General features: G+C 49.4%; 11 protein-coding genes across 11 annotated transcripts; 8 read left to right on the top strand and 3 right to left on the bottom strand.

Annotated features, from left to right (window-relative positions):
• Window positions 1-481: 481 nt before the first annotated feature.
• CDV56_103639 (eukaryotic translation initiation factor 4E) lies at window positions 482-1,244 on the top strand (the record flags this gene model as incomplete). Its single annotated transcript, XM_026757258.1, has 2 exons — window positions 482-944; window positions 1,009-1,244. The coding sequence occupies 2 exons, from the start codon at window positions 482-484 to the stop codon at window positions 1,242-1,244; spliced, it is 699 nt and encodes a 232-aa protein (XP_026617415.1).
• Window positions 1,245-1,296: 52 nt separating this feature from the next.
• Window positions 1,297-3,866, bottom strand: CDV56_103367 (BOD1/SHG1 domain-containing protein; the record flags this gene model as incomplete). Its single annotated transcript, XM_026756986.1, has 5 exons — window positions 1,297-1,358; window positions 1,724-2,602; window positions 2,652-2,897; window positions 3,003-3,585; window positions 3,651-3,866. 5 exons carry the CDS (start codon window positions 3,864-3,866, stop codon window positions 1,297-1,299), a joined length of 1,986 nt encoding a protein of 661 aa, XP_026617414.1.
• A 417-nt stretch (window positions 3,867-4,283) lies between these two features.
• CDV56_103274 (putative NADH-ubiquinone oxidoreductase 14 kDa subunit) lies at window positions 4,284-4,699 on the top strand (the record flags this gene model as incomplete). Its single annotated transcript, XM_026756893.1, has 2 exons — window positions 4,284-4,317; window positions 4,458-4,699. 2 exons carry the CDS (start codon window positions 4,284-4,286, stop codon window positions 4,697-4,699), a joined length of 276 nt encoding a protein of 91 aa, XP_026617413.1.
• A 613-nt stretch (window positions 4,700-5,312) lies between these two features.
• CDV56_103102 (uncharacterized protein) lies at window positions 5,313-6,218 on the top strand (the record flags this gene model as incomplete). Its single annotated transcript, XM_026756721.1, has 1 exon — window positions 5,313-6,218. The coding sequence occupies one exon, from the start codon at window positions 5,313-5,315 to the stop codon at window positions 6,216-6,218; it is 906 nt and encodes a 301-aa protein (XP_026617412.1).
• Window positions 6,219-6,405: 187 nt separating this feature from the next.
• CDV56_102911 (cation efflux family protein family) lies at window positions 6,406-7,879 on the bottom strand (the record flags this gene model as incomplete). Its single annotated transcript, XM_026756530.1, has 2 exons — window positions 6,406-7,479; window positions 7,562-7,879. 2 exons carry the CDS (start codon window positions 7,877-7,879, stop codon window positions 6,406-6,408), a joined length of 1,392 nt encoding a protein of 463 aa, XP_026617411.1.
• Window positions 7,880-8,305: 426 nt separating this feature from the next.
• Window positions 8,306-10,720, top strand: dscA (ubiquitin-protein ligase dscA; the record flags this gene model as incomplete). Its single annotated transcript, XM_026756169.1, has 1 exon — window positions 8,306-10,720. One exon carries the CDS (start codon window positions 8,306-8,308, stop codon window positions 10,718-10,720), a length of 2,415 nt encoding a protein of 804 aa, XP_026617410.1.
• Window positions 10,721-11,128: 408 nt separating this feature from the next.
• CDV56_102401 (glycine decarboxylase subunit H) lies at window positions 11,129-11,825 on the bottom strand (the record flags this gene model as incomplete). The annotated part of the gene is made up of 3 exons (XM_026756020.1): window positions 11,129-11,448; window positions 11,528-11,590; window positions 11,681-11,825. 3 exons carry the CDS (start codon window positions 11,823-11,825, stop codon window positions 11,129-11,131), a joined length of 528 nt encoding a protein of 175 aa, XP_026617409.1.
• A 299-nt stretch (window positions 11,826-12,124) lies between these two features.
• On the top strand, window positions 12,125-12,665 carry CDV56_102299 (mitochondrial 37S ribosomal protein bS6m; the record flags this gene model as incomplete). Its single annotated transcript, XM_026755918.1, has 3 exons — window positions 12,125-12,148; window positions 12,211-12,242; window positions 12,356-12,665. The coding sequence occupies 3 exons, from the start codon at window positions 12,125-12,127 to the stop codon at window positions 12,663-12,665; spliced, it is 366 nt and encodes a 121-aa protein (XP_026617408.1).
• Window positions 12,666-13,312: 647 nt separating this feature from the next.
• Window positions 13,313-14,474, top strand: CDV56_102041 (acyl-CoA thioesterase; the record flags this gene model as incomplete). The annotated part of the gene is made up of 2 exons (XM_026755660.1): window positions 13,313-13,564; window positions 13,623-14,474. 2 exons carry the CDS (start codon window positions 13,313-13,315, stop codon window positions 14,472-14,474), a joined length of 1,104 nt encoding a protein of 367 aa, XP_026617407.1.
• Window positions 14,475-15,013: 539 nt separating this feature from the next.
• CDV56_101841 (GNAT family N-acetyltransferase) lies at window positions 15,014-15,932 on the top strand (the record flags this gene model as incomplete). The annotated part of the gene is made up of 3 exons (XM_026755460.1): window positions 15,014-15,127; window positions 15,284-15,838; window positions 15,894-15,932. The coding sequence occupies 3 exons, from the start codon at window positions 15,014-15,016 to the stop codon at window positions 15,930-15,932; spliced, it is 708 nt and encodes a 235-aa protein (XP_026617406.1).
• Window positions 15,933-25,558: 9,626 nt separating this feature from the next.
• CHS7 (chitin synthase export chaperone) lies at window positions 25,559-26,716 on the top strand (the record flags this gene model as incomplete). Its single annotated transcript, XM_026753696.1, has 3 exons — window positions 25,559-25,796; window positions 25,907-26,478; window positions 26,531-26,716. The coding sequence occupies 3 exons, from the start codon at window positions 25,559-25,561 to the stop codon at window positions 26,714-26,716; spliced, it is 996 nt and encodes a 331-aa protein (XP_026617405.1).
• Between the last annotated feature and the right edge of the window lie 254 nt (window positions 26,717-26,970).

Below are 26,970 nucleotides of genomic sequence, written 5' to 3'. Positions count from 1 at the left end.
AGTTTCTCCTGAAGATATCTAAATCAGTCTTTTCAAGGTGGGTTGAATCTAATTTCATTGTCCTTGTATCAGGTACGTTCTTTCATTTATATCGCGTATCCTTTTGACCTGGTGCTCACTTTACCCCGTCTATCCTCAATCATCCCCCTAGCAAACCTCAGTCCTTTGTATAGCTGGTCTTTCAGTTAACTTCAGACTTGGGTCCCTTGGGAAACTCTTTGTCCTCACTATCTTTACAACAAATTATTCTCTTTAATATCATGCTAACCACAAGAGACAGGACTTCTCAAACGGACTACACTATATCCGCCTCAGCTGGTCTGGATGAAGGGGCTCTTCTATGAAGAATCATTCTCGATCGTTCCAGTCTCTCCTGATGCCAAAGAGCTAAAGTCTCTGCCAGGGGCTATAGATACGCTTCTTGGATAACAGCTCTGCTCATTCAGCCCGCTACAACTCATCCGAACTCCAGCACCACAAGATGAGCGTGCCCAAACTACACGTCAACGACCAAAGCCCTATAAGAGACGACAACTCTCCAACACAAAAAGCAACGGAGAGCCCATCGTCTTCCACGAGAAAGTCGCTGCATCAGAACATCCTCGGAAAACTACGCCCACTGCCATTACAATACCACTGGACAGTATGGTATGACAAGCACTCAGAATCCACCGAGTATGACAACCGATTGTATGTCTTGCATGAGGATGTAGCCGACATTGCCACTTTCTATCGCGTCTACAACAACTATCCCTGGGATAAAATCCGTCTACGAGACTCAGTCCATATCTTCCGGAAGGGCGTCCGCCCGGTATGGGAGGACCCAGAAAACCTCAAGGGTGGTTGCTGGAAATTTCGAGTCCCCAAGAACAAAGCTCAAGAGTTCTTCCACGAGATTGCCATTCTCTGTATGGCAAACGAATTCCAGGCCGCTTTGGAGAAAGGTGCGTCATCCGCTCATCTGTGTTCGCGAGCATCCGAGAAATTCGAGCTGACTGCTTTCCGTAGAACATGACCATGTCCTTGGTGTTTCCACCTCTGTCCGTTTCAACTCTCATATGATCTCCGTATGGAACAAGATGGGCGCGAACGAACGCTCTATCAAGATCCTCGAGCGAACCATTATCGACCGTCTATCGCCTGAGCTGCGGCCTACGAGTTCCGGTAGCAACTCGTATTTCTATAAACGACATGATGAGAATGATGGGTATCAGGAAGCTGTCGCAGCGAGTGTGTCCCATTGATCGGCCACGCCCCACAAATTCCGATCTGCGAGATGTGTACACTTTATTCTTTTCATTCCCAGTGGGATACTGAGAGTTCCTTCGGTCGACAAACTGTTTGATGCTCCTCAAACGCTTTTTCACGGGACAGCAGTATTGCCAGTTTTTCATTGCTATTGATCATTATTACCATTAGGTTTCTTATCATAGATGACCAAAATGTAGAGTAGTATACATGATACACTATGCAATAGAGATGAGATACTCTCGCTAGGTCATCATGCTGGACGGTAAGGCATGAGTTCTAACGACTCCTGCTTCTCCTTTGACCAAGGCTAAGTCTCCGCACCCCGCGGTCATCCGCTCCGCGATCAGGAAGCTCCGCGCCTTTATCTTTCTTTTCTTCATGTTCCTTTTCTTTCTCTTTCTCCTTCTCTCCGTCTCGGGCTCTTTCACGTTCCCGCTCGCCGCCGGGTATGTATCGATCAATCTCCACGAACCCTCGACGCTCCTCTCGCTCAGGACGTTCTGGAGATCGGACCCGCCTTCGAGGGGATCTGCTCCGATGGCTTGTTGGGGGCACATAGCGGTCGATGTCAAGAGTGCTGGGGGAACGCCGTCGCGAGCGAGACGGTTTTCGAGAGGAATTCGGAACGCGGGACTTGGATCTTCCCCGCTCGCCGTTACGGTCTCCTTCTCGGACCGGGCCTCGGTCTTGTTCTTTGTCTCCATCTCGGTGCCGTTCTTGCTCACGATTCCGCTCTCGATCTCGGTCTCGATCTCGATCTCGGGTTTGATCTTGATTTCGATCTCTAGCGTGGGAGGCAGAGCGCGAGCGTCCGCGTCGAGCTCGCGAACGGGACCGAGAATAGTAACTGCGGCGTCGACGATCCCGGTCCCTGTCCCGGTCCCTGTCCCTGTCGCGCTCTCTATCCCTGTCTCTGTCCCGATCTCGATCCCTGCTGCGATCACGGGTGCGATGATCACGATCTCGGTCTCGTTCGTCCGTTGGATGCGAGCGATCTCGAGCTCGATCTTTCTCCCGTTCCGCACTTCGATCTCGATACCTGCTGCGGTCCCTGTCCCGGTCAAAACCACGACCAGTTGACCTGCTCCTACTTCTGCGGTTAGGGCGGTAGCTACGGTCGCCATATCGATTAGTTCTGAAATCGCGTATGGCAACTCTTTCATCAGGGTTACGATCACGAGGGCGACTAGAAGCATCGCGGGATCGATCCCGTCGACGATCATCATCGAAGCGAGGGGTGTGTCTTCTCCTTGAGCGGCTGCGATCCCGACTGCCATCACGTCTACGCGCGCGGTGACGGTCATCAACAGTCGAGTCCCGTCTTCGGTGTTGATCCACATCGACTGCCGGACTGCCGGACTTCAACGGAGTAATGGAATACCTCGATTCACCGGTTGCACCTTTCGGTTTCGTCGGCGGGGGCTTGAGGCCATTCTCGATGGCCTCAGCTTCTTCAAAATCAAATTCGGGTTTCTGTCGTGCCTTGGCGGCAAGTTCCTCGCCTTCTTTAAGCAGCATCTGGAGAGCGGCCTCTTCCAAGGACTTATCATCCACGGCAACAGGAGGTGGCGGAGGTGCCTGCGTTGGCTCCTTTGGAGTAGCGGACTTCTCTCTCCTCGAATCGCGATATCGCGGTGATCGGTGGCCTATTGAGCCAGCGCGATCGCGGTCGCGCTCTCGATCCCTGTCTCTGTCTCTATCTCTGTCCCTGGTTCGACTGCGATCACGGTCCCTAGCTCGATCCCAGTCACGGTATCTCTCGCGCTCTTCTCGTCGACGGCGCTCATATCTTTCCTGTCGTTCCTTTTCTCGTTGCTCTTCAAGTCGCCGTTCCTCTTCCCGCTGACGCTCACGCTCTGCACGTCGCTGTTCCTCGCGCTCTTTCCGCCTTGCCCTTTCTTCCTCCTCCTTCTGGCGTTCGATCTCGCGCTTCTTGCGTTCCTCTTCAGCCTTTCGACGAGCTTCTTGCTCTTCGAGTTCTCTCTGTTTGCGTACTGTCTCCTGCCATTCTCGTTCGCGTATCTCTCGTTTAGCCCTAATCTGCGCAGCGAAATCCTCGTCCGTTTTGTTGCCGGCTTGCTCCTCTTTTGCAGCGACCTCGTCTCCGACTTGCTGACGGCGAACGTCCCTGACAGAATCTAAGATAAATTGCAGGTGATTGGAGGCCAACGCATCAATAAACTTTTCGGCCCTCTTGTAGACGTCGCTCCGATCGACTGCACCCTCTATCAGCGTCGCAGCTTTTCCTCGTTCACGGGAAAGAAGCTCCGGTTCGCGATCTATTTCTGACTCTGCTAGTTCGATCAATAACTTCGTAAACTCAGCTCTTGCTTCCTACATGAGAAATTCGGCGGTTAGAGCGAATGTGTCGATAATTTCAAGATTAATCTGAAACATACGCCGTCGTGAAATTCAGCCCAGATTTTCTTGCGAACATTATCAAACCCTCCTTTCTTCTTAAAAGCGTGCAGCAGGTCCTCGATCGCAGTGTGTTGGGCCGCAGTCAAGGGTAGCTCTTCCGTCTTGAACTTCTTCCGCTGTAGACTTTCAACATCGAGCAAGGGCCGTTTGACACCAATGGGTTGGACACATGACATCTCATCTGGACCAGCCATCACGAGATAATCAGATCAATAAACTGGAAAGCGCGTAACCAGAGAGCCGCCAAAGCGGCATTCGAAACTGATCAAGACGAATGAAGCGCGTCGCAAATTAATGTTGTCTACGGAGTGCAGTGATTCTAACTATTTCCTGATTGAGTGAAGGCTGGCCCTGATCTCGGAGGAATGATGATCCGCACGCCCGATTGCGAACTGCGGCCCGGTGATTCGGCGGGCCTGAGTGGGAGAGAGGAGGAAAGCAACCTCATCTTGAACGATTGTCCGCTGAACGTGACCCATTGTGTCTCTGTCCGGGCCCGAACCTAGAAGCAATTGTCTTCATCTCAATCACGGCGGCTTCTCTGGGTCACAGTTTGCTTTAGCGACCCCTCCCTATCCCAATCCGCGCAGTCCGCATCCACTACAAACACAATGGTTCACAAAGTCCTCTTCTGGGGCGGCTTCGGTATGTGCCAGCCGGGAATGACCTCTTTCTTATTCACATATCTCCTTCAGTACCAGGAAACTGGCAATTGGATCCTCCGATTTCTGTCGGCATTCGTCATGTCAGTGAAGACCATATTTCTAACATCTCTCTCCATTTAGGCATTGCCGTCCGACTTTGGCAACTCGGTATCGAGATGCGTCCTATTCTCGCCAAGGAGTCTCTCTGGGTGTACCCTCTGTTCGCCGGTGTCGGTGGAAGCTTCGGCTATTGGCTACAGGGTGTTGAGGACAGGCAGCTCAAGATTCTCGCACAACGACGGGAAGCAATTCTGGAGAAGCGCCGGAGACGGGATGAACGTGAGGGAACATTGGAGGCAGGCGCTCTGGCTGCAGCATCGTGAATTCGCAACATTTGTTTTTTGAAGGAGAGGTGCTAGGCAACAGTGGGGTTTCGTTTTACTGGATTGAAAGAACGCCCTATCGATTACTTGTACCAAAATGCAGAACGTCCTTGTTTTTCCGTGTTTCATGGTTATTTTCGACAAAGATGGGACATTAGAAGCGACTTTGAGAACCAAAAAAAAGATTCAAAGCTAAGACTGATGAGCAAGATTTACCCCAATTGCTCTGCTATTGACTGAAATTGACTGAAATTGCACAATACTTTTGCAGTATATAATCTGACACTTCCACTAAAGCACAGCATCAAACTCAAATGACTGAATGCTAGGCATTATGTGGCTATATATGTAATCTAGCAAGCAAGTCTTTGTGTTGGCCCGTCTAGTTCTATGAAGTTCGATCCAACCTAGGCCAGTGAATATATAATTCACTGTTGACTGGCCCGCCCTTAGTGTGATAATATACGGAGTACTCCGGATTTTCGACTCTATCTCCAACTGTAGTCACTAGACTGAACAAAGGAATGCTAGATTCAGATGTGAGGATCTACTCCGGACTCTCAACTTTTGCCTCCTAGAAACCTTTCTCGCTGTCCCCAATCTGACCGAAGACATGCCGTGTTTCTTTGATCTTCCTCAGCATATCAGAGATCAAATCTACCGATATTCCCTCCTCATGGGGCGAGTTTTCATTCGCCCTTTCACCACCGTTGAAGTCCTCACGGATCTCAATCGAACAGATACCTATGGCACACCCAACCTCGCTCTACTCTGGACCTCAAAGCGCATATACGAAGAGGCAATGCCCATCTACTTAAGCGAAAATACCTTCTCCCTCGTCCAAGTTGACCTGTTGGCTGCCGCGCGCGCAGAGTATCCGCGTGTATTCGAGAACCTCAGGAAGATTCGCAATCTGGAGCTCGTCTTCGACTGCCGTGATTACATTTACCTGGCACAATTTCTATCACGGGAGCTACCAGGCATCGCGGCGGCGGTCCAGGATGCGAAGGCATCCTCGAAATACAAGCGCAAAGTGATTGAAAAGCTGGATGAGATGCAGGTCGACTTTGATATTCCCAGGATAGAACAAACCGAGTCGGATCCTGATGAGGAGCTTTCGTCTGAAGAAGAGCATGAAATCCATGATCAGCATATCGAAAATATGAAGGAGTATCTTTGGGGACGCACAATGAGTTTTGTGCGGCAGACGTTCCAACTGTCGCGCCTCTATATTGACTTGCGTCATTGTACCTGTAACTGGGGGTGTTGCCGTCTTGCTACAGAAGTGCTGGCTTGGGGTTGGTTCCACGTCTGGATTCACGGGATGCCGGATGAGATTCATGTGAGAGGTACCTCAGGACGTGAGAAGAAGATCATCGCTCGGTTGTTCGATAAGCAGCGATTCCATGCGGGTTTGGAAATTGACCAAGTCTTCGATCAGGACAGACTTGGAGACGCTGATGACTGGAAGGCGGGCAAATTTGTGTTCCAAGAAGTTCATCAGAGGCTTGTACGCTAGCGAACGATCGAGGGACAGAAAGATATCCCCGAAGTTGGCAACAAGTAATTTGAACAAAAGTCTAGCGGTCAATTCTCAGTAGATACAGGGATAAATAATGACATTTATGCACAAGAAGTGGACATGTGCACTTGTTACCGCAAAACAAACCATGTCAGGATGTTGACGTACATGAAATCCAGTGATATCATGAGTTGTCCACAGAAAATTGCAGTGAAACCTCCCATTTCTGACCACCGGTGCCATATCCCCCGCCCAGTCGATTCTTGATCAAGCTGGAGATTCGTTCACGTAGTCGTACAAGGTTCTCCTCAGAACCAGACACCCGAAGTTTCAGATTTGCCATACACAAGCCATAATGAACTTGCCAGAACCTCGCATCATCAATCCCAAAGACAGACGGATCTGCTTCAATATCCCTAATCACATCCGAGACCCCTGGCCCGGAATAGGACATGAGAAGCATGGATCCCAGGGTTTTAACTAGGCCGACACCGATCACACACATGGAGATTGAAATGGTGACGGACAGCAGAACATCAAGCCATTTGTAAAGCTTGATGGACACCAGAGGGAGAAGCAACAGCAGCGTGGAGCACGAAAGGGTGAGGAAATGAGATGGATTGCTGAGAACCGACGGCAGAGACTCAATGTATCCAAAGCGCATGGCCTTGCCTATCCGTGCATGGTTCTTTAACCCAATTGCGGATACCAGGGTGGACGAGATGGCAAGCAGAGCAGTGATGTCTATACTGCCGACAGAGACGCGCTCATGAGCATGAGTATGGTGAGGCTCATGGTTGTTGCTTGACTCAAGAAAGTGCTGAAGGTTGTGGGAGATGAGGTCCATTCCCATGAACAGTAGCAGCACGCACATTGCGAACCCAGCAAGTACCTCTGCTCGTTCCAGCCCGAACGGATGGCGAATGGAGGATCGTTTCCAAACCTCAAAATTGCCCAATATATCCACAGCTACGCAGAGCAACGCCCCAAGAGAGTCGAACAAAATCAGATGAGACAACGCTGTCATAGCCAAGGATCCATGTGCGCTCCAGAGTGTGTATGCGGCAACGAACATATGGCAGACACTCCACCAGAACCGCGTCTTCTGGTCCTTCGACATGCTAGAACGGCATTCTTTGAGCGTGGGGATAGGCAGCGAATTCGGAAGAGCCAAGGGAGCTCGGGGAGGAGGTTCGAGGAATATTTGATGCGATATACTGCTATGTTTATACTTGTGTCCGCGTCGCTGGCCAATGTTCTACGGGAATTTCGCGCATGACAATTAGCGTTCCAATACAAAGGGCAATGGGCGATAGGGTGCAGTAAAAGCATACACTTACAGATTTCATCACCGGGCCCTTCGCCATAGTTGTGGTCTGAAAGTTGAATGGCCCAGCAGAACCATTGTCGCTTGCACCACTCTGTACAGAGCCATCTGTTGGGCTTAGTTTGAAGGAAGACCTGGTAGGACTCAAACGGTCCCGATCTTCCACACTCGATTCATTTCGAGAGAAATTGTCGACCATTGGCGACAACGTATCTTTATCGTAGGATGCAGCGAACCCCCTTTGGGACTGACTGTCAGTCACGCTCGTGGGATCATCGGGGGGTGGAGTTGGCGTGCGCGGCGGGCGAGGAATGGGGAGGTTCGATGCCATGGCATCTAGTAGAAGAATGTCGACGCCTGCGCCAACAAAAGTAGTTTGGTTGCCAGAGTAGATTCCCCGGACTGGAAGACCGGAAGGGATGGCTTGGAACAATGCCAGAAGGTTGCTCCGACTCCCAAGGGACGAGCTCTTCCCGACCGATCGCTATCAACGGGTAAAGGCGGGGAGGCTGCGGCGGCGGCCTGAGGCCTCGACTCACTCATCGCATCATTGACTCTCGCCTCCACCGGCGTCCGTCATCTCTTGCCATTGATTACAGCTTTAAATCATCATCATCTACTCAATAGGCTTTTTGCCTGGCCATCGCGACGTCCTGTATAAATGGAAACTCTGTCGTGACTAGCGATGCGATCAACATAAACCGTACCCAAAGGAGACTTGAACGGACCCCGATGCCTGCATCGCTTCGTGGCATCGATGGATAACCGCGGTTCCTTCTTCTTCCTGCTGATCGTTTTTTATCTTCTTCTCAGCTCGCAATCTCGTCCGCCGTTGCTTGACCAGGATCGAGAGCGTCAGCGGGAAGTTGCAAGGGAACGAGATGCGCTTCGTCTGTTGAATGAATCCAAATATGGGGACTTCGATCCGTCGGCTGATAAATGGCTTCCTTTTGCGGGAACCAGGAAGAACGACAGTTATGCTTGGGGTATTCTCCCGGTAGCTCAGGGTAGAGCTCGTCACCAGTTACGATCCGCCATTTCAAGCGCTGGGCTAGAACCTCCCAGGTCTCTAGAAGACCCTGACGCTTTACCTTCCCTGAATCTGACACAGTTGTTGCTCCCCGTCTATCGCAATGCGACAGGGAAATTGCGTGGGGATTGGGTTCGCCGCAAGCTGGACAAAGATTCTCCGAAACTCAACACTACGGCTATCGCTTTGGAGCATGAATATTTCACTCACGAGTTCGGCTTGAACATCACTGGTAGCAGCGGAACTTTCTACTTGGATCTTAGGGAAGGCGGGGGCGAAGAGCTTCGGGTAGATAGCGGTCAAGTTCGAGAGATACGAGCGACATTGGCTGTGGAAAGCAATGACTTTTGGGGAAATACCTGGTATCTCTCCCTATTCGGTGTCCATTTCCCAGAGACGGGAGGCATCATCCTGAGTTCAAATAGCGAGAAGTTTGAGGGATTGTTCACGCTGCCGCATCTGACTTTCTCCTCCGACGCGTATGAGCTTTCCCATCAGCTTCTCCTCAAGTCACTCTCTGATACCTTATCTGAAAAAGAGAATCGCCCTCCGACGCTTTTCCCGTGGTCGTCCTTAATTGGATCGGAGCAGGTAGAATTCCCTGCACCGAAGTGTGAACATATTGTCTACCTGCAACAACATCCAGTCGCTATTCATGACTACCTAGCGGATAAGCCAGTGGTCGACCAGATAGAAGAGGAGCTAAGATTCCCAATTGGGGCTCCGGTACCGCCTGCGCCGTTAATGGTCATGTCCGCCGTGGTATTTTCTCCAGACTGTGGGTATATCCTCGAGACCAAGGGAACCCCAGACTTCCCTCCCAGTGAAGCCCTCTACCTCACGGGCCCGAAAATTGAAGAGTACGACAAATACTCTGCGCGTCTCGTATTTATCATATGCGGAGTGTTTGCCACACAAATCACACTACTTCTGAGACAGATCAAGGAGGCGTCGACACCTTCCACCAGAAGCCGTATCAGCTTCTATACAATCGCTCTTATGGCCTTTGGGGATGCTTTTGTTCTTATCTTCATTCTCTTGGAGCTGTATCCGGCGGTGTCATTCTTGGTCATGGCGACGGCCGCTTTTCTCACGTTTCTGTCGGTCAGCTACATTGGTATGAAATTCATGATGGAGATTTGGGCTGTTCAAGCGCCCGAACGCAGGGAGCAAGAGCGTCGCTCCAATCCTTCGGCTTCAACTCTGCGCACAGGGGGCCTACCCCTGCCTGCGACATCGGCCCGAGTAAGAGACACTGGCGCAACGCCCGTCATATTGACTCCAGATCAAGATCCTCCTGCAGAGGAGAATGATCAACCAACCAATCGTGGTACTACTCCAACGGCTCAAGAAACTCGCAACGACGTCGGTGCGATGTATGCACGATTTTACTTCATCCTGTTCGTGATGCTCATTCTTTCCATATGGTCTTTCCTTTGGCCGAATCGGCTAGGAGCCCTATATGCGCGCGCCCTCGCCTTTGTCTATCTGTCATTCTGGACCCCACAGATTGGCCGCAATATTATGCGGAACTGCCGTAAAGCGCTCCGTTGGGATTTTGTGGTCGGACAGAGTATTCTACGACTATTTCCGTTTGTGTATTTTCTAACGGTGCGTGGCAACGTGCTGTTTATACGTCCAGATACGACTACTGCTTTTGTGCTAGTAGGCTGGGTGTGGATTCAGGTCTGCATCCTGGCGAGTCAGGACATTCTCGGACCGCGGTTCTTCATTCCTCGAGGCTGGGCGCCGCCAGCGTATGACTATCACCCCATTTTGCGAGATGCCGGTGAATCTGAGGCAGATCTGGAGTCCGGTGGTGTCCTGCCGATCGGTGCTCTCAGGGCTGATGAAAGGGATCTCTCCGGCGACGCGAAGGATGAGGACAAACGGCGGACCAAGGATAGAAAAAAGGCGGTTTTCGATTGCGCCATTTGCATGCAGGAAATCGAGGTACCTGTTCTTGCAGCGCGGGGAGCCGCCGGAGGCAGCAGTGTCACGGATGGAGCTACCAGTATCCTCAGTCGTCGCACTTACATGGTGACGCCTTGTCGACATATTTTCCACAGCACATGTCTCGAGAGCTGGATGCGATTGCGGCTCCAGTGTCCCATTTGTCGAGAGTCCATCCCTCCTGTATAGATGTATCATAATGACCTGTACGCGAATAGCGCTTTATGCACAATGGTGCAATGTAATTGGCCTGCACGAATTGAATCGCACTATGAATGAGCAACGAGCGGTTCTTTATTGTTGTATAGTAGGCAATATATCCAAGTTTGAGACTCTACATAGACTATAATAATATCAAAAATGTCAGACATGCTTCATATCGATATACCAAGATTTGAAGAACATGTTTCGTTTGTAGTAAGAGGCCTTCTTGTTGAATAAAGACCGGCCGCTGGCGGCTCAACAATGATGTCACACATAATATCCGTCAATCCGTACAACTTAGCCATCCTTTGACGTCTAAATAGACCGTATAAAAATTTATACCATAAGCCAATTCCTTCACGAGCAATAATCATTCAACCATCATTATTTCAATTAGTGGTCTTCGTCAATACTCTCCTTGTAGGCGACCTCATCGAGCAGACCGTCCAGCTCGGCAACGTCACTGACCTCGATCTCAGCGATCCAGGCTTCACCCTCCGGGCTCTGATTGATGAACTTGGCATTGTCCTCGAGAATGCTGTTCCCCTGCACAACCTTTCCAGAGACGGGAGACAGGACGTCCGAGGCGGACTTGACCGACTCGACGGCACCCACGGCCTCGCCGGCGCTGACCTCAAGGTCGGCGGTGGGAAGCTCTACATACACGACATCACCAAGGGACTTGGCGGCGTACTCTGTGATGCCGATCTTGGCTGGAGAGGGATTGGACTGTTAGTAGCTGTAGAGCGAGAGATTGAGGTCGTTGTGATGCGACAGAAGCAAAGGACTCACCTGTCTTGCCGTCTTCGGCCAGCTCAATCCACTCGTGAGACTCGGTGTACTTCTTGACTTCCACTGCGTAGCATTATAGACATTAATATAATGCTTTGTCTTGAGAATAGCATCTCAATGGCTTCATGAACGCTGAACTGAATGATTTCTTACAGAATGGGCTCTGAGAGAAGCTCCTGACACTTCCCCGCGGGAAACCCAGAGCGGGCGAGGCCCTTCGGACGCTGGAGGTCAGAGGGGCCTTTTGAGAAAGGACGCGAGAAGCGAAAGGGCGGAGGGATCTGGCGACGGTAGACATTTTGTTTTAGAAGCTGAAAATTAGAGGAAAGAGGGACAATTGCAAGGAGAAGGAGAGTTGGGAGGAAGATGGAAATAGATAATGATGAACCCGCGGAGGAGAAATCGCGATTAAATGGAGCTGTGAACTAGCTTTCCGAACTGATAGGCGATGCCAAGACCAGCTGATAAGGAAACGGCCATCTTGTTGTCCGCAGCGCCGGAAGGGAAAAGTAGTTAGGTGGTGACCGCTCCCGAAAATCTCATCCGTCAAACGCCCTTCATCCCCGAAGCGTCGTCCACACTAACCCCGTCGATGCGATGTTGTATGAATTGATTGCCGTTGTGAGTATATTCCTGGTCGCCTTTTTTCAAACATATCTTCGGCATCGAACTAATGTCCTCAGGTCCGTCCGGGCAGTCTCAACGAGGTTCGGGAGTATGTCTCGCATCCCACCCCACCCTTTCTTTCGAAATGACACATCTATCATTCTTTTCTATATTCGAATGCTTCTTCGGACAGGGTACAGACTCCAAGCTAATGATGAACAGGATCGCTCGTAATGCCGGCATTCAAGTCCTCCGATCAGGCGGCGTAGTCCGCGGATACACAAACTGGGGCACCTTCCGACTGCCCAAACCCACCACCAAACACCAAGCTCGATACACCGACGGCCACCACTTCATCATGCGCTTCGATGCTTCAGGCCCTGTTCAGTCCGCCGTACGCAGAACCCTCAGTCTCGACCCGCGTATGATCCGATTCTCAGTCGTGAAGTTGGGCGACAAGCTCGAGGAGATCAAGGACGTGGAGGGAAAGGTTGAATGGACCAATGCTCGCAAGCTCGCCGACTCGATTTGAATGTGTACCACTATCATGGGCCGTTGAGATGGGGCAGGGGGGCATTGACGTCGAGTACGGTGGTTTTTCTGGAATTTGAATGCTGGCATTGCGATATCATTGTATCATTTATGGGACTGGGTCTATCTGTACTATCATACCAACATTGCAGGCGCATAGAGATTGAATTCATTTTTTGAGTTGGAAGTTTTTTTTATCTCATTTTTAGCTCAACGCTGAGCACTTTGCTCATTGTAGCTTTCCCACGTGACCAGCATACCTCCGATCAATAGCACTTCTGGACCCAGCTTAAAGTACCACGAACGGGAGAGCACACTTGCTCAGAGCTTATAAAACAAAGCAATTGTCTGTCTTGTATTTTTCCTCTCTTCTATGTTGATTCTGATGGAGGATGCCGCGTTGGCATGTTAAGTGCATCGCTTCTTCCCGATCAGCCGAGGTTCATGTATCGGCTGGGATGATCATCTGAATCTGATCGAGCTATCGCTCTACGAACTACATAATTATGTCGAACGGCTAGTGTGCTCGGGTGCAGTACTTCTTGCCGGAAAATGATACCCTGCTTGCAAGATACTTGATCCAGATCTGACCCTGCTCTTGTGCTCCATGAACGAAAAACCAACCTACATTCATCGCACAGCATCATCATGACTTCGCAAGACGATCGGCCCGACGATTCAGGAGAACTGCCTTTTCGCACCTCCTTCGTCGACTTAATGGGCCTCAAACGTCTCGGCTCGCCCGGCAGCACTCCGGACGCACCAGAGAAGGTCGAGCGGTTCCAATCTCTCGCGGCACCATACCCCCCTGGCATGGGCGAAAGGGCATTTGGCGGCCACGTCTACGCTCAGTCCGCATATGCAGCGTCGAAGACCGTCGACAAAGGGTTTGTAATACACGTAAGTCTGCCTTCCTCGGCACACTCGTCATCAATACCTGATTGAAATGAACAACCAGGACATGACGGGCTCGTTCATTCTACCAGGCCTCCTGGACGTCCCGTACGTGTATACAGTTCGCCACATACGCGACGGGGGCATGTACTGTACGCGCGCCGTCGACGCACGGCAGGAAGGCAAAATCTGCTTCTCGTGTTTGTGCTCGTTCAAGCGCGACGAGGGGCAGCAGACGTTCCACCATCAGCTGGCCCCGGCACAGGAGCGCTTCAGGTCGCTTCTTGCCGGGAAAAGGCCAGAGGATCATATGCCTAGTCCTAGCGTGGATGCGGACTGGTGGATTGAACAGGTTCAGCGGGGGGATATTGCTGAGCCAGACTTTCCGGGGCTTGATGTGAGGAAGGTGGATATGACGAGCTACAATGCCACCGAGGAGGTGAAGCAGAGTCCGGAAAAGTATCGCCAGTTGACGCTTTACGCTCTCAAGGGTTCACCGCAGGACCCAGATGTTGCGTTGAGCAAGCAAGACCTCAAAGCCAGAGACAGCACTGGCGAGTTCGATAACCTCTATGCCTGTGCGCATATGTATGCGAGCGACAAGAACTCACTCTTATTGATACCACGTGCGTTGGGCCACAAGACCTGGTCTGCAATGGCCAGTTTAACGCTGACGGTGGTGTTTCACCACCATGGTGAAGCGCTGAGGATGATTGACTGGGATGTAGTGAAGGAGGAGGATGGAACAAGTTTGCCCAGGAAATGGTTTATCCAGGAAGGCTGGACGCCTACGTCGGGAGAAAACAGAGCTGTCCATGAGAGCTACTTGTGGAGTCCAGAAGGGGTGTTGCTCGCCACCAGTTATCAGGATAGCATGTTCAGGCTGAAGGAACTGGGTCGTGAGAAGAAACTATAGAACGATACATAGATATGTATACAGATTAGTATAAATTTCTAATTATGATTGCTATAGAGTGACGTTCAACTTTGAATCATTGGGGATTGCATAAAAGGCCAAAAACATAGTCAGCTGGCATCTGTCAGCTGATGAGTGATAAGCGACACTCGATGCCATCCATGGTTGATGGGGTTGCTCGATAGTCCATGTGGAGATGTTGATCTTGGGTGCCGCGTGGAACTGCCTAGCAGGGCCTAATCCACTGGAAGGGCATTTCCGTTAATTGATGGACCGTCGGAGATTTAAACTTCATCATCTGCTCATCTATAATTCGACAATACATCTTTCATTCTCCAAGTCAGCAGCGAATATCCATATCGGATTCAATAAGAATCGCGAAGCAGCGGATATCGCAGCAGACTTGTGTGCTTCACCGAAAGTTCAGAGCTTCGAGCGCTTCACGATTCCACGTGCTTCTCAAGGTCTTATCGCGGCACAACCGAGACTGATTGCAGAACCCATAACTGCGTAAACACATCTTATCAACAAGCTTCAGAATGGCCATCGAGGTGGTCAACCTCACCGAGGCGGATATCCCCGCAGCGATCGAGGTGATCCAGCAAGCGTTTGCCGACGATCCCTATTTCAAATGGGTTTTCAATCCAGCCAAGGTATGTAGCATGGTAACGGAGTACGCAGAAGGCACTATTGAGATTTGCTGCCAGGTCGAAATCCTGTTAATCAAACAAGCTAACATGTGCTGTGTCCCATGGCGCGGTCGAGTCGACACCGACCTGCGTCCCCGTCATCTGAGATTTACCACATAGTTCAATAAACAAAGGAATTATGGTTCTCTTGAAGCACGATGCCGCTGGGGCATCGACAACGCCATCTTCCAAGTCGCCAGAGAGATCCCTTCACCAGGGAAGAGCGATGGAAACGACACCCCCTCTCGCGTGCTCGGTGTCTCATGCTGGCTCCCGCCCCATCCCGCCTCAGAGCCTGAAAGCTGGTCCAGCTGGGCGCAGGGCTGGCTGCTATCGTTCCGGCAGTTCCTGAATAATGTGCGCCACATGGGCCGGGGCGGGCTCAACACGCGCCGCTATTGGATCTGGAAGGATCGTCAACGGGAGGCGCAGAGTCAGATCTGGGACGATCCGCGAGGGTACTATTTCTGTAATATTGTGGCGGTCATTCCGGAGGCTCAGGGAAAGGGGGTCGGGAAGAGGTTGTTTCAGGCTGTCACAGATCGAGCGGACGAGGAAGGGGTGAAGTGTTATCTGGAGAGCTCAAAGGATGTGCCCAACGTGGAGATTTATCGGCGGATGGGGTTCGAGATGGCCAAGGAGATGGCGTGCAGGGATGGGGAGGATGAGTGCATGGTATGTTTGTTTCCAGGCGGGCTGATCAGAGTCTCGATATTGACGTTTCCTGCAGCTGTATTGTATGGTCCGAAATCCAAAGCCCAAGTCTTAAGGAGAGGCAGGGGGGATCTTATTGCTGGGGCGCGGCATTTACGACGAATGGCATCGATCGCGATACAGAGGTATTATCCTCGAATCTAATTTCGGCATCTAAGGAGACTATGATTATGTCAAAGGGTCAATATGAGCACTGATATACTCCGTAATATCAATGTGTAACGATCTGATGTGATGGCTCAGATGGGCCTCTGAAAAGCACACGAATCACACCAAGAGGTCCCTTGTCAAAACGCCATGATGTATCAATCCATGCAGCTTAATCCATAAAGGCCCATGATCATCAACGCACATATGCACTCAAACCCACCCTACATCTATCATGTAGGACTTCAGACGTCAACTCCCGATCCCAGCCTCGAAATCTGCCTGTATTTTCCGGCTCAGGTGGCCCAATCATGCTTTAGGATATCAGTCTGCCGACGAGACCGTCTGGTCCAGGCAGCAAGCAGAGGATGAATTGAAGACAGGTATTAAACAGGAGGACAGGTGCGGGGAATAAAGTACCTACAGGGTATATAGCACAAGGATCATGGTTACAGTAGTCACAATAACGAGTGTCTTAAGTGGCCATGCAAGTTGAGGACATACTCGCCTAATTAAAACGGCACTATTCTACCATTCTCAAGCAAGAAGAAGACGAAGGAGCACTCCGTAGACAGTTAATCCTCTACTACTCCGTACTTCGTACTGATAAATCAAGACCCGCTGTTCGTCCAGCTGACGCGAACCTCCCCAATCACGGAGAATACTTGGCCTATGATCGGCCGAAACCTAAGCTAGAGTTGGGATGCTATCCCGTCAGTCTGCGTAGATCACTTGTTTCGCGGTCTTCTGTTCCGTCAATGAAGTATTTTGAAGTACCTGGGATTGTCCTAGTTCGTGGTATTGTCGATATCACTTTTCGGAATGCTTTGCCGCCATTCATTCGTCAATCTCTTGAATACGACAACTGGGATAGGTTGAAACTCGTCCAGATGATATTCGATGTTTGCGGCAGACTGTTAACAAACTGGCAGTCCTTACCGTATCCTTAATCAGATGCATTCGACACCGCGGTTAGCCGCCATTCCTGGGACGAACTAGCAGATCTTAAGGAACAGGACCAATATGAAATGATTTAGCAGATACTGGCATGACTCGGTCGCGGGAGAACTAGTCTCTCGACGGAAAAATTCCATGTCAGAAAGACAGCATCGGTTAGGGAGTATCTATCTAATACGTGGACACAACTACCACCTAATCACTGATGATACTAACTTATGTAGTCTAGCTCAGAAAGCAATTCCACAGGCAGCTTGCTACCTAGTGAGTCGATCATTTTTACTTACTGCCATCTTCACATTTAATCATGACATGAACCACGGTCTTCTGGCAATGCCACCAGGCCCACCACAGGCGCGTAGTGCCTGAAGCATTCCTCACCCTTGTGAAACCATATATACAGAGCCTGAGGAGACCTCGAGAATCCGTCTTACAAATGCAACACAATGGATTCAATATGAAGTAGACGATACTAATTTCCACAATCAACAACGCACTGGTATCACTTCACATTTGTACTTTTCACGCCATACATGGACTCCAATACTTAATATATGAGCACAATATAAGGATCTTGTCCAGACCACCCCTGAGCTCGCAAGCTGCCCCCGATATTGCATTGCATATGGTCCGTGCGCCGAACCCAGCTGTCGCCTTTCTAGAGTTGACTCTTGCAAGCTCAAGGGCGTCGGCAATAATGCGTCCCTCGTTGTCTTCGAGCCGTTAGGTACCTTGGTGACGTTGCAGGCTCGGTGGAGATGAGTGGTATCTGCATCCCTATCCCTACTCCCTTAAAGTACTTGCCTAGGTACGGATGCTATCTACGCAGTGAGTGACTTTCTAGGAAATCAAGATTAAGGAGTCCACCTTCCACCTACCGTACTCTGTACGGCGTACAGCCATAACCATGTCAGTAGCTCAGTACCCACTACGGAGTATTTCAGCTGCACCTGCAGAGTCGAATTGAGCGAGATCCGACTTGATAACCCATTGACTCTAAGCGAATAGATAGCCCCAACTCAACCATTCGACTTCAAGAACAGGGTATTAGCCACATATCACATGAAAATCCTTATCCAGAGTGACGACATCGTCAACACCATTGTTCTGTCTTTAGCCATCTCACGGCTGTAAACTGCGAAGGGCACCTGGATAGAGCTCCAGCCTACACTGTAGGCTATTTCTACAGCCGTCGGGTAAATGCTCTTAAGCCTTTTTACCCGTTGGACAACCAACCACAATATCTATATCAATACAGAACAACATGAATCTCAGTAGACGGAGGTGACGAAATCAGTCTTACCCTTCTATGACGTTTTCGATATACATCACCTAGATACTGTCTGCGTCTGCGTTGCTCCGCTCATCTAGCCACCGCTGATCCCATCAATTTAGCAAACCATGTATTCGTAGCTATCACCACTGGTACTCAACGTTGAATATGCGCGAAGAACTAGGCCATGGCTATATCTATGATGTCAGTGCTGGGAACGCGACAGTCGATCTTCGTCATGTCGCTGGACAGCTGGAGATGTAGTCAGCGCTATGATCCGATTGCTCTGAGTACTCCGTAATGAAGTTTGGTTCACTAGGATCGCGAGTGGGTCAGGAACCACTACGGAGACCCGACTGGACTCTGGACTCTGGAGTATGGAATTCCAAATTATCAATCTTGTGATTTCCCTCCGCCCTCCGGAAGGGGAAAGATAGTACTGGTTGTCGACGTTTTGGGCTCCGCCCTCCGTAAGGATGCATGTCTTCGTAGGCAAATCGACCTGAGCCCGTATTTCTTCTGGTCTATCAATCAATAAACGACAGTCTTCAGATTCCGGGTGGAAATAGAGAACTTCCAGATAGCGCAGATGGCAACGCTGCCGTTGTAGATTCATTCCTGACAACCCTACCATTATATATTCCCGTGGCGCGCTCGGGTCGTACAGCAGATGTACCCCTCGCTCACCAGTACGGAGTACCTGATATGTATGCCATAATGCCACTATGCATGCTCGGGCCGAGCGTAAGATCCGCCTGAATCGCCATTCATTTATTTGGCAATACGCATCCATCAGAAGAAGCTAAGCGAGTCTAAAAGGCCTGTAAACTTTTTTAGCACCTCAACACAATAATACCATCCGTACCCGAAACTGCTTCTGATTTGTTGCCCCTTGAGCACATTCAAACTCCGTCGTTCCGTGGCCTGATTATCGTATCATTTGCCGCAGTGTTTCGGAGTGTATCTAGACTACCCTTCCATCGAATGCTCTCACAAGTCCAACTGCGTGCATGCCATGTGCTGTCGTGATCATGAGTTGGATGAATGCGAATGGCTGTCGAGTACAGTAACCTGCCGCTGGGAAAGCGTCCGAGTGCAGTCCAAACGGCGGTTGTGTAACCAAGCCTGTCAAGGCTGCAGCGTACAATGTCATGACTCCATCGTTATTCCACATGGTACTCGAGAGGCCCAGAAAAAAAAGGCTAGCCTGGACGAAGATAAGGTAAAAACTAGCATTGGTTCTAGCCACACGGAACGGACATACCGAAGGCTGTCGGCTGTTTATGGTAATGAACTTCTTGTCAAATCACCGATCAATGAAGGGAAGTCTGGGCATATTTTTGATGATTTGAGGATCGAGCAAAACCAGTGAAGCAGGGGGGGAAATGCAGCAGGGGGCCCCGGTCAGTCTTGATATTATTATCAATAATTACATTCCATCACCCCTGGTCGCTTTAGAACGGCAAGCTCGCCGAATGCCGTGCCACTGTTGGGCGAGGGAACCCCCAATTCCCTACTACCTCCGGGACCAGTAGTAATGGCAGCCAATTTTCTAGTTCGTCGTGTAGGCCTGTTTTCGGCGTTGACAACGTTGAATTGTCCTTATTGCTGCACTAACTCAGGCTTTCTAACCTCGAGAAGAAAGGAGGGGCACGGCTGTGTTAATCCAAGTGGTTTAGTGTCACTGTCACTGGGCGATATGCAAATCCGACTGCGAGATGCCGTTTAGTAGAGAAAAGCGCATACTTCATCTCGTCCTCAGTCGATGCAGCAGCATATGGGCTTGGCAAAGCACCGTCTGGGGTGTGATGCAGGCCTTTGCGTCAACGGTCGAAATGGAAATTAATTCACCCTGATAAGAAATTGAAAATCGAGGGAGGCATTAACCAAGTCTGTCAGTGCGTGGCTTTTGTTCTTTTTCTGTCGTGTTGCATTGTCCCCTCCTCCTCATCTCAAAGTTCAACTCAAAGTGCTTGGTGGATTGCACAAAGAAGCATGTTTGAAAAAAGAAAATAAAAAAGGCCTTGAAAACAAGACACAGGCGAAAAAAAGTAAACTTTGAGAAAAGGAAAAGTCTGGGGGCTGACCCCCGCCTAACGGCCAAGGCGTGTTTGATCATCTTCGGATACGGAGTAGCTGCTAGCCCACGACTCTCATAATTCGCTGTACTGCCTGCCAATATCATTTGCGCGTCGCAGATTGTCTGATCCTATCCCTTTGATTTATTAGGCCCAAGAAATCAAAAGGTGTCACAATTGATTGCTAGAGAACTGCATGTCGCGTACTGCAGGCATGTGAATCCGGCCGTGCTCTGTGTTGTAGAGCAAGAAAAACGACGGAGCAGCGGGTGCAGACGGTCAGTAAAGTATGGTAGTATCTAGTATGCGATATGGTAGTAATCGATGCTTTCGCTTTGGTGGTTGTCACTCCAATCCAAGGGAACCAGCGAGGAGGAGTAAGTTGAAGTGGGCGGGGGGAAAGACCTAGGTATAGAGACAAGAGAGAATAAAAAAAAAAAAAAGAAGGCCAAATGGGGAAAATCATGCAAGGAAATAAATTCGCGGTATACAGGACAAGAACGCCAACACCAACCAATTCCTCCCCGTGTACAGATTTCCAAGCGCCTTTCCATGCCGAAACAATTCCAAATTCTACACGCATATCTGCCATTTGCTCGAAACCAAGAAGAACTTATAGCACCGGGAAAAGGCATCCGAGAATCGAGGTCATCCCTGATCGCTTGGAAGTAGATCGCACAGTGGTCGTAATCATTATCGCGACTCTCCGAGACACCGTTGAGATATTCGGAAGATGAAATACCTCGCGTCGATATTGTTCCATCTCGCAAGGCTCTTTTTCTTAAAAGCCGTCGTCAACAGAGGGTGGGCAACGCCAGACAGAGTATACAATTGGTGCGCCGTTTCAGGACGACTGTCTAGCAGTCTCGGGTCGTATCTCCTGCCGAAAGCTGGATGCACGAGCATGCAATTGACAGAAGCTCAACGACAGAGGCGACATTTCCCCACGACCACAATGAATCTGTCATGAGGACTGTCTGGACACCGGCTGTCCTTAGCTCCGTCGACCGATGTGCGGATGAAATGTTGCGATGGTTCGCGGCAAGTGCTGTAGATATAGTAGTTCTTGAAATAGTTGCACATTATGGCCGCATGCAACAAGAAACGAATACAAGGAATTTGGAAAGGATCGAAGATAGTTGTTCAAGCTTCAGAAGGTGAAGAGTTCAATTCTGCAGCAAATATACAGCGGGATATATAGCAATGAAGAAAGACTCCAAAGTGGATTGAAGATTGTTTCGCGAATTGTGGTTGATACCTGGAGAGAAATGCGAAGAAGCAACCGGTAGCACCCAAGGACGATGCGAGGAAAAGATGAAGATATATGTCGCCTTTCGTAGTGGGCTGTTGCAAGGCGATGTTTGCCGTGTCTTGCTACAGGTGCATCTGTTGACTGGGGCCCATCACAAGCCAGATGCAGCAGGGTTAGGCAAGAAAACTCATATCGAATAATTTACTCCGTAGATGAAAGGTGATAATAATGCTCTTGCTAATGCTAGGCACTAGGACTAAGGGAATGTATTGCAAATGAAAGTTAGAAAAAAATAAAAATAAAATAAACTAATATTGGAAAATGTAAAATAATAACAGAAGCAGATATAGATGCCAAACGGTCCAGAGGAGTCAAGCTCAAAGGATACTGACAAAACAGGCAAAAGCTCCAGGAACCACTCGGGCTCCTTCTTTTTAGCTGCCGAATCTGGTTTCTCCCTGGAAAGCCTCCCAGGCTACCAAGCCTACCGTCCTCTTACCAGCCTAGCTGGATCCAACACATAAAGGCAATGCAATCTTATTGCGTAGCATCGTGGTCGGTCTGTTTGGAAAGTCCCCTCCCATGCCGCAGAATGCGGGCCCGGCCTGTTGTCGGCTTGATCGGAGCGGTACAGGGCCTCACAAGAGAGACAGACATCAGGTGGAAGCTCATGACTCTGTTCCTCGGGCATTCTTAAGTGAGTATTGGTAGAAATAGGCTTATCAAGGCACCGAGATTCATGACTGCTTCGTCGTTAACGGCTCGAATGGGAGATCGACACGGTCCCTCGCAGCCGTTGATGCTTCACCCGCACGTGGCGCTAGCTGGGATCTTCCATGCATACGCAATTACGATGTCATAGAGATCAGAATAATGCCGAGTTGGCATGAAAGATAAAGATTCAATTGGATTTGGCAGTAGGGCCGGAGTATGTTAGCGGATGAGTCGCCCATCATTGCCGACCCCGACACGGGATTTCCCAGGCATACCATTCACCAGTTCAGAGGAGGGTCGAATCTCGAACACTGACAGGCTAACAGCCTAGTAGACTGTTTCGTGTTGAAAACAACTGACGCGGAATATTACGCTTGGTTGTCACCTCGCCTCGGATCCATGAGAGAAAACTGGATCCATCCGGTCAATTAGGACGATCAAATATCGATGTGGAACTGTGGATAATGGATTCCGAAAATACCGAAATATCAGATGCTACTGTTGTTTTTGGCACAGTTTAAGCCATCGTGCATGATGGTGGGCAGATGGGTGAAAAAATCAAATGATACGGAGTCAAAGCCCCATCTGAGCTATTATCGGGGCGCAAAATCGGGTCTAAGACGCTTGAACTTACCGTGCAAGTGTGACATATGTACTCTGTATGCATGTGTCAATTAATGAGTATCAATTCTGAGTGTTGAAAGGTTTCTCCTCTTCGAAGTCCGAAGGACGAGCATTTTAGCGCACGCCATTTCCACCTTTCTAGGATATATGTCTAGATCGCGTATCACTATTGAGTGATTGGCTCTTGGAACCATGCATTCGAGAAAGTAACGACTGGGTTGAGTCATGATCTCATTAGGAAGAAATGAGCATATGAAGGACCCTTGGAGCTCGTTCTGAAACCTGAGCACTAAACAGCAACCTAATAGTAGAAATAAAAGCGCAAGTTTGGCGGTACGCACCGTCCCAAAGAAGAGACAATCGTAGCAAATCCATGGTACTTCGATTTGTCATTTCTCTTTCTTGGACCCGAGTCTTGAACTCGTGTGCATAACGAAGGTTCGAAGCGGCAATAATAATAATAATAATGAGGCCTAGGTCCTATCCCCCTTTCCGCTCTATCATATCCAAGAAAGGTGTCCCATATTTCCACAGCCACAACAAAAACTTGAAGATTACGTGCTTCTCCCAGTTAAGAGAATGTGATTGACGCAAGCCACCAAGGCTTGCTAGAATGCCGTTGGCCCTCAATCTTGCCAAGGTTTGAGCTGCTGGCAGCCTGCCTGAGAGAGCAGGGGGATATCATACGGCCAAGAAAACTTGGATGCTAGAAAATAATCATGTTATTTTCATCAGAAATAATGATGGTAATAGTGATAATAAGATGAAGGACTCAGTTGTCAAGAAACTTCTCAGAAGCCGTACCTAATCATTGCGTTGTGCAGGACGCACACAACGAACCCAGACGACAGTGAGACATGGTACATTGGTGCTATTGAACTTATCTACAACTCCGTACGGAGTCCACTCTCCATGCCTTAGGCAGGGTTCGGCCGTGTGCCGTCAGAACTTCCGGCCCAGAATTGCCTGACAGTCAATCTGGAGCTCATCGGACTCTCCTGCGGGCCTGCATTGCTTGGGTTTGGGACATCGGATGATTGAAGGGCCAGATAATTCATCCCGTCATTCACATGCAAGGATGAAACCGAAAGCTTGTCAATATCACGGATGGATCATCTTTCTCTTAACGATGCAAAACTAGTCGACAGGTTTCAGAGTGTATGGTGCCATGCCCTTTTTACCTAACAAAATAAGGATCTGATTTGAAGCCTTCTGCCTAGCAGGGATGACTATGAACAAGGGTTCGAGATAGCCCGTGGTATTATGGACAGCGGTTAGTCCAGACTGGGGGGAAGAGGGAAGGAGTAATAACAAGGATCGTAATAAGTCTCCCACGGGGATCGGAAGTACCTCTTCATACTCGGGTTTGATTGAGCTGCCGTCTTAAGGCAAATGGGACAAGTCGATGTACTTTGTACTAATCATTCATGAGTCCAGAATTCCCGATGGCTTGCTCACAGCCTCACATTGGGATGTGGGGATCCGGTTTTCGGGCATCTTCAAACTTTGCAGTTCAAGCGTTCCTGAACTTCTTCTTCGTCCTTAGAGGTGGAGTTCGAGGGGAGATTCTTCTTAGTGGAATCGCTGAGACTCTAGCCGTTTGACCACGGCGGACTCATGATTTGGAGGAACTGGTTCATCCCGCTGTGGGACTCGATAATAGTACGATCAAATACTTCCAGGATTCAACTTTTCCAAATAATAATAATGGAAAAGAGGGTATTTGGTAAAAGCACCCACACGAGTGAGATGACCATATGAAGCCTGGTTCCTGGGCTAGTCAAACTCTAACTCCTGTGACTCAATGAGGCGGCCATCAATTAGTTTGGACGTTTCAGTCTACCATTCCAGAAGGTGCTGAACTGGTGATACGCGACAAGATCGATCAGATGTCTCAAAACTCAAATTTCCACTCTGGAGTCTGTACAGCCTCAATCATTGAAGCGTCCACCTACCGTTCGGAGTTTAGAGGGGTGAGGCTTACCATGGCAACATATGACGGTTATGTGGCTTCCTCTGGTAGCGGATAAGCCACTATCCTACCATCGAAAGTTGACAGGGCAGTGATGGGAATCTGGATGGGATGGGTCTTGAGTCTTGACTGGACCGTTGGAGTCGGACTGTCGGAGTCTCGGGGGCACTAGCTATAAAAAGCTAGCTTTCCTTAAGCTCATTTTAGAAATATAGCTAACCACTTTTGGCATAACGGGAGCGACCTGGAGATGCGCTACTCCCGAAATAGAAAACATAACAGCCCATTCCCGATCTGGCCTTAGCGTACCCCGTGATAATTGCAGCTCTGGACACAGAAAGTCAGAAACAGGAAGAAATCCCCTCTTCCCACTGTCGAGGGTCTGGTTGTCGCCCAACTACGACTCGAGCAAGAGTCATCATAGTGTTCTGACTTTCGCTAACTCCTGATGATCCCGACTGGGGTTCACGGTCGCTCGTTGGACGCTTGAAATCGCCTTGAGGCTGTAAACAGAAGGGGGTCTGAACGTCAGCATTTCCCAAGTCCCAGCCATCGCTGTGGAGACAATCATTGAACTCCGCTCTTTTCCATATCAACACACTGTCGAAAGAGTCGCCAAACCTTCGTCTTTTTTTCATTTCTAGACTCTAACCGTTCTATCAAAATGGGATTCGGTGATTTCGACTCGATCTGCCAAAAGGCAGCGCTCCCCCTTTGCTCGTTGGTGGGCCCTGCGTCCTCGATATCAGGATCCACTGGTATCATTCCCAATTGCTACGCGCGGAATATCGAATTGGCAAACACCATCATCTTTGAAGGCGCTGCGTCCTTCGTTCATATCATCGCTCTAGCAATGACAGTAATCATGATTCTGCACGTCAGATCCAAATTCACCGCAGTTGGTGAGTCGCCAATCTGGACCCCTTTCTCTGGGCGCAATATTTAAACTCCTGCTTGAAACCGCATGCTTTATCGAGGTCTTCAATGTCACGCTAACTCTGGGAACTGACAGGCCGCAAAGAGATCATTACATTCTTCTACATCTACATGGCTTTGACTATCTGCTCATTAGTCATCGATGCCGGTGTGGTTCCCCCTCGAAGTGGTCCTTTCCCCTACTTTGTGGCTGTGCAGAATGGCTTGTCCTCCGCATTGTGCACCTGTCTGCTCATCAATGGATTCGTCGGTTTTCAACTCTACGAAGATGGCACTTTTCTGTCAGTCTGGCTCATACGAGTGACATCCGCGGTCATGTTTGTCGTCTCATTTGTGATCTCGCTGTTGACTTTTAAGTCCTGGGGCGGCATGAGCCCTACGAACACCATCGGTTTGTTCGTGGTGCTATACATTCTCAATGCGATCAGCATCGCGATCTATCTCGTCATGCAACTCCTTTTGGTAATGAATACCCTTGAAGACCGCTGGCCGCTGGGGCACATCGCTTTTGGAGTTATAGTCTTCATCTGTGGACAGGTGCTTTTGTACGGATTCAGCGATACAATCTGTGACAACGTACAGCACTACCTGGATGGTCTCTTCTTCGCCACGTTCTGTAACCTGCTCGCCGTCATGATGGTCTACAAGGTAAGTTCCTTTCTCCCTTTCCCACTTGGAACAATGTTGACTAATCTTGTAGTTCTGGGATTACATCACGAAAGAAGATCTCGAGTTCTCGGTGGGTATTAAGCCCAATACCTGGGAGGTCAAAGAACTTCTTCCCGAGGAGGACCGTCGAACGACCGTCTATCAAGACTCTCACTCGGAGTATGCCGGGAGCATGTATCATCACCGGGCTTCCACTTACGCCGGTCACAATTATTGACCTGGCTCTTAATTGCCCTTCTCTTTTTTTTTTTTTTTTTTTTTTTTTTTTTGGTTTTTATTATTTTTTTATTAATTTTTGGGTATTTAATTTTTTTTTTTTTTTTTTTTTTTTCGTTAGTTGGTGTTTTTCCTCGAAATTTATTTGGGGTGTTTACTTTCGTCCGCCTCCATATTAAGCATTTTTTTTTTGATATTGCTTTTTACTCTTTCATTAATCTTTCTTTTTTTCTCTTTTTTGTTCCCATATATCTT

The sequence above is a fragment of the Aspergillus thermomutatus genome (assembly GCF_002237265.1).
Source record: "Aspergillus thermomutatus strain HMR AF 39 chromosome Unknown NODE_23, whole genome shotgun sequence".
NCBI lineage: Eukaryota > Fungi > Ascomycota > Eurotiomycetes > Eurotiales > Aspergillaceae > Aspergillus > Aspergillus thermomutatus.
This window is presented reverse-complemented; position numbering and strand designations above follow the sequence as displayed.